This window comes from Centrocercus urophasianus, unplaced genomic scaffold, assembly GCF_019232065.1.
Source record: "Centrocercus urophasianus isolate 14NV4802_14NV808 unplaced genomic scaffold, USGS_Curo_1.0 seq_11, whole genome shotgun sequence".
In the NCBI taxonomy this organism is placed as follows: Eukaryota; Metazoa; Chordata; class Aves; order Galliformes; family Phasianidae; genus Centrocercus; species Centrocercus urophasianus.
The window spans coordinates 65838127-65843111 of NW_024884253.1; the positions used below are offsets into that span (position 1 = coordinate 65838127).

The 4985-nt window shown below is 47.1% G+C and overlaps 1 protein-coding gene across 7 annotated transcripts in view; it reads right to left on the reverse strand.

Moving 5' to 3' along the window:
- Positions 1 to 2605, reverse strand: part of IKZF1 (IKAROS family zinc finger 1) — a 71002-nt gene extending 68397 nt beyond the window's left edge. For 2 of the 7 annotated variants that reach the window (XM_042839794.1, XM_042839792.1), the window contains exon 1: positions 2237 to 2605. In XM_042839794.1, the coding sequence (XP_042695728.1) occupies positions 2237 to 2267 (31 nt within the window). In that variant the 5' untranslated portion in view covers positions 2268 to 2605. Of the gene's footprint in view, positions 1 to 330; positions 643 to 1203; positions 1509 to 2236 lie in introns of those variants that run through there. The other 5 variants (XM_042839796.1, XM_042839797.1, XM_042839795.1 and 2 more) reach the window with 3 other exon arrangements.
- Between the last annotated feature and the right edge of the window lie 2380 nt (positions 2606 to 4985).

The following is a 4985-nucleotide window of genomic DNA, read 5'->3' on the forward strand; positions in this document are numbered from 1 at the left end:
AGAGAAGAGAAGAGAAGAGAAGAGAAGAGAAGAGAAGAGAAGAGAAGAGAAGAAAGAAAAGAAAAGAAAAGAAAAGAAAAGAAAAGAAAAGAAAAGAAAAGAAAAGAAAAGAAAAAAGAGCCAGCATTATTTTCCTTTACAGCCATTCACTCAGTACAAGCCAGTGGACATACTAGTCTAAGAATTCTTGCATTCCACAAAACGTCAATTTTTTAGGGTAATTTCAAGCCTAAGCTCCAAATGCTCACTGACACCATATTACCACCATCCCATCTTCTAGAAGTTTTGTTAGCAGAACACTCCGCAGCACACCTGGCAGCATTACCATACCTTCCAGACCAAGGTAGGAAAGTAATCCAAGAAGCAATCGGGTTTCTTGAAGCACAAAATTAAAAGTTTCCTTAGCACCCAGCGCTGCAGTGGGAAGTCGCTCCTTCACACGCGGGGTTCCTCACTATACACATCTTCCTTAATACTGCCTACGGAGTGAAACAGCCCCTTCGCAGAAGGGGTAACTTTGCGGAGCAGCGGGAAGGGAAACCTCCGGCTGTGACAGTCTGTGCGCCAAGACAAGGAAGGGAACTTCTGGCCGCCCGGCTCTCTGGGCGGTAGCCAGCTATCAGTGACACCGTTTCCTCAACCCCGACCCGAACGGTTACAGCGGCTGCCAGCCCCGTGCCGCCTCCTCTCGCAGCTACCGCTGCCAGCAGCGAGCGCTGGGACTGGGGCAGGGCTGGGGCTGAGGAGCCGCCGAGAGGGAGCGCAGCGAGGACAGCGCTCCAGCCGCCCCCTGCCCTGCGAGCCTATGCCCACCTCGGCCAGCTCCTCGCTTTTCCGACATTCAAAGCAGCCTCCATCTCTCCCAGCCCAGCGCGCGGCGTTTTTAAACAAAAAGCGGGGGAGGACGGGAGCGCACGGGGAGGAAGCACGGCGGGCTCCCGGCAACTTCTCCCCGGCCCCTCACGGGCACCCACCCGCTCCCCGCTACCTGCAGCTCCGGGCGAGCGGCGCTCCCGCTGCCGGCGCTGCCCCCGGTCCGTTCCCGCCCGCCCGCCCGCAGGTGCCGGTGCCGGTGCCGGTACGTGCCCGCCGCGCTGCTCATGGACGGAGGCGGCGGGGGGGTCCGTGAGAGGAGGTCAGGGGGCAGAGATGGCCCGGCGCACCCGCGTCTAGCGGCTCGGGGTCGGAACTTGAGCAACTTACTTAAAAACGGCGGCGGCTGAAATCCAGAGCTCCCGCTTCGGTCCAGAGAACACGGCGGACCCGGAGGGGATTACTCACACGCGCAGCGATGAAGCGCGTCTACGCACTGTGGTGGTGGAGTGGGATCTCATTTTTGCTGTGCTTCATTCAGTTCCTCATCTTGCAGATGAGGATAATGGCACTTCCTTTCTCGCATCCTATCTTCATCTGCGCTTTCACAGTGCAAAAAAAATTAGGCATGGAGATAACTTTACGTGTGAGTCACCTCTCTGACTTCAAGGGGGATCATCCAGAGATGCACAGTTAAGTGAGCATGTAAGCATGTGAAAGCCCAGGGCCTGCCCTCTGAGCTCTGCAGAACAGAAGTCACCTATTACTCAAATTCTACACTGAATGGTTAAATGTGGTCCCCAAGGCAAAGCAGGAATGACAAGGCTGCATCTGGGGAGTTCTTTCAAGGACCCTTCCCTCTGGGAAGCCCTGCAGATGTGTCCTTCACTTTTCAGGTAATGTCTGGGCACACTCCAAATGAACCAGGTACACTCTATTGCTTTGCAAGCTTGTAAGCCATCATTTTTTCTCACTTTGCAGAAGTGCTCAACCCTCCTCATATCACAACTTATGCATAGACCTTATGGATCTGATAGGATTGAAACCCAGATCCAATTATCTGTTATTCTAGAACACCTCTACATGTTTCAGCAGTGGGAAAGAGCAGCATTTTACTTGCAGAATCACAAACCTGAGAAAGAGAGAAAGAGAGAAAGAAAGAGAGAAAGAGAGAAAGAAAGAAAGAAACAAAGAAAGAAAGAAAGAAAGAAAGAAAGAAAGAGAGAGAGAGAGAGAGAGAGAGAGAAAGAAAAAGAAAAAGAAAAAACAAAAGAAAGAAAGAAAGAATCCACAAAAAGGTGCCACCATAGGCTAAGCAGGCAGTGTCTTTCCCCAGGAAATGCAGAGCTCTGCCCCAGTGAGACCAGAAGATAAAGGCAGGGGGAACTTTGCAACCACCCTTCAAAAAGGGGAACCTGGTTACCTCGAGGATGCAGCAGATATGTGCAACCCATCCAGATGCTCTGAAGCAAAAGGAGGAACGTTTCTCAGGATGATTGTGCTTTCAGAAGGTCTTGTGTCCCTTCTGCCTTCCAGCTTCCAAAGGGCCTGCAGGCCAGCAGGTCTGAGCCTGCTCCAGCTATGATTCCGCACTACACAAGCCACAGTTTCTCATCAAACATTTGATAAGAGTTTTTAAGGTCAGAATCAAGTTGCCAGTCATATGAGAGCTGAGTCAGCTGACACTGGGCCTTGTGAGATGCTGAGCATCTTCTGCATGTTGCTGTGCTGGTACTTATCATCAGCCCATAGGAGCTCTCAAGACACAGATCTATTGAGGATCTTGTTATGGCTGGAGCCTGTGATAATTGCTAGCAGTACAGCGCAGCAGCACTGAGCTCGCTCTTATATATAGCAAGTTCCTTGCTGACAGCAGCGGGCAGTCAGGCCAAAGAGAGCTGTGATGCTCCTTCAAGCAGGTCTGTAAAAGGTGTAGCAGCAGATGCACACTTAGGCCCTGGCTTTAGGAGCCACATTCTACAGCTGTGTTTCAGGCAGTATTTTGGCCACAAAGATTATAAGAGAGATGGAGCATGAAGATAGGTTGAGGGAGTTGGGCTTGTTCAATCTGGAGAAGAGAAGGCTCGGGGGAGACCTCATTGAGGCCTGCTAGCATCTGAAGGGAGTTTACAAGCAGGAGGTAGATTGACTTTTTACATGGTCTGATAGTGATAGGAGGGATTTCCTTCAGGTTCATTCGTAACTGTAAATAAAAATCGTTATTGGGGGAGGTACACAGTTTCCATTGAGAATATCACCATTCTCCATTCACTGCTTTCCTATAGCAGATTTACCACATTCATGCTGCTGCAGTCCATTATCAGGCAGGTGATGATGATGAAGCAGGAAAATAAATAAAATGTTTTGTAAGTTGAGAATCAACAGAGACGTTTTATGCTTAGAACGTCCACCTTCTTTCTAACAACTGGAATGCAGAAGACAGGTGCTCCTGTAGCTGCTCTGCCACAAGATTTGTGTTCCAGTCCTATTTTTTCAGAGGAAAAATGGTGTCCATAGGATTTGCTTGTGCGATTGTAAACTTGTTGGGTGAGTGGTTCTCATTCGATTTGGAAAACAGGTCTGATCAAAATTAGGATCATGAATCACTCAAAGCATGTGAAATTTCCAAAGGCACAAATGGGCAATTGGTGTTGTTTTCTATGGTCAGAAATCTCCCCCAAACACTGAATTCTACCACAAAACTCAGTATGACAAGCTTTGTTCCACAGTCTTTCTTGCATGTAGTGCCTAGAAGCATCAGTTTTTAGGTGTCACTGTTTCCATCCCACATAATGTCTAGCATTGAATGGATTTTCCTTTGTTTTATAGAGTTTTGATCCACTAAGCCATAGTCTCAGATTTTTAAATTCAGAACGTATCTCCTCCACCTTTTATCAGAGTTGGAATGCTTTTACCTCACTGGCACCATGATTTCTTCTCCCTCCAGATCAGGGGATACCACCTGTGCTATTGACATAAGTACCAAGCACGAGCACTGGGGCACTGAAATCTTCACGGCAGACTGCGTCATTTCCCTCCTTGTATTGCTGTGCTGACTCCTCAGCTACTGTTGCCTCATATTTGTTGCTCACCTCTCTCTTGTCTTATTTTGACTTCCCCTTGTCCATTACTTCATCTCTCCCTTCAAGTTTTTTTTTACGTGCGAGTATTACATGCAAGTATTTAAGGCAATTGCCTCTATGCTTTTTTCCTCTCAACTTTTTCTTCACTGACTGCCTTCCTTAAACTCAGTGACAAGCCCCTTGCTCTCTTCTGTCTCTACATTTTTAACTGACTTGTACCACATTGCCTATTTTGAGTCACCTGTGTATAATTAAAAGCCCTCCTTATTGTACCTGAGCCTTTCTTTCCAACCTTTCTCTGTGATCTTCTTATCTAGAAGCCAGATAAATATTTAGTGCCTTACAGACACTACTACAAACACAGAATAATTAATTGTTTTAACAGTACAAGAAATGTAGATGGCAGGTGAGAACAGAAATGCCTAAGAGCAGGACCACAGATTTTTCTGCACTAATACATATCAGCTCAACTACCAGAACACTTAGATCAGACATGGAGAAAAACATGCCCAGTCCAGCATGAAGAGACCAAGATAATTAAAGGACTGGAGAATCTTTCATAGGAGGTGAGGCTGAGAAGTGGGACAGCTCAGCCCGGAGCAAGGATGGCTCAGGGGGAAGCTCCTACGTGTGCACCAACACCAGAAGGGAGTGAGCAGGAGGACAGAGTCAGACTCACCTGAACACAACATGGTAATTTTTTTAACTGTGAAGATCATCTAATGTTGGAACAGGTTTACCAGAGAGGTTGTGGAGTCTCCATCTGCAGATATATTCAAAACCCAATGGGACATGTCCTGGGGCAACTTGCTCTAGCTGAACAAGGGCTTGGACTACATAATCTCAAGAGTCTCAACACTTTGTGATTATAAAAGAGCAGTCATCTACTTTCTGGATATCACTAAACCTGTGTACAAATTTTAAAAAGGAAATGCCCTGTCTTGTTAACTTCTGACCTGAGAAGTTAACTGGAAATAGAAAAAAGATAGGCCCATTTTTGTTGTATAGCTTTAATCTTTAATAAAGAAGAAATTAGAAATTCAGAATGATATCTGACAGGCAAATGGACTCTACATCCTCTTCCACAAC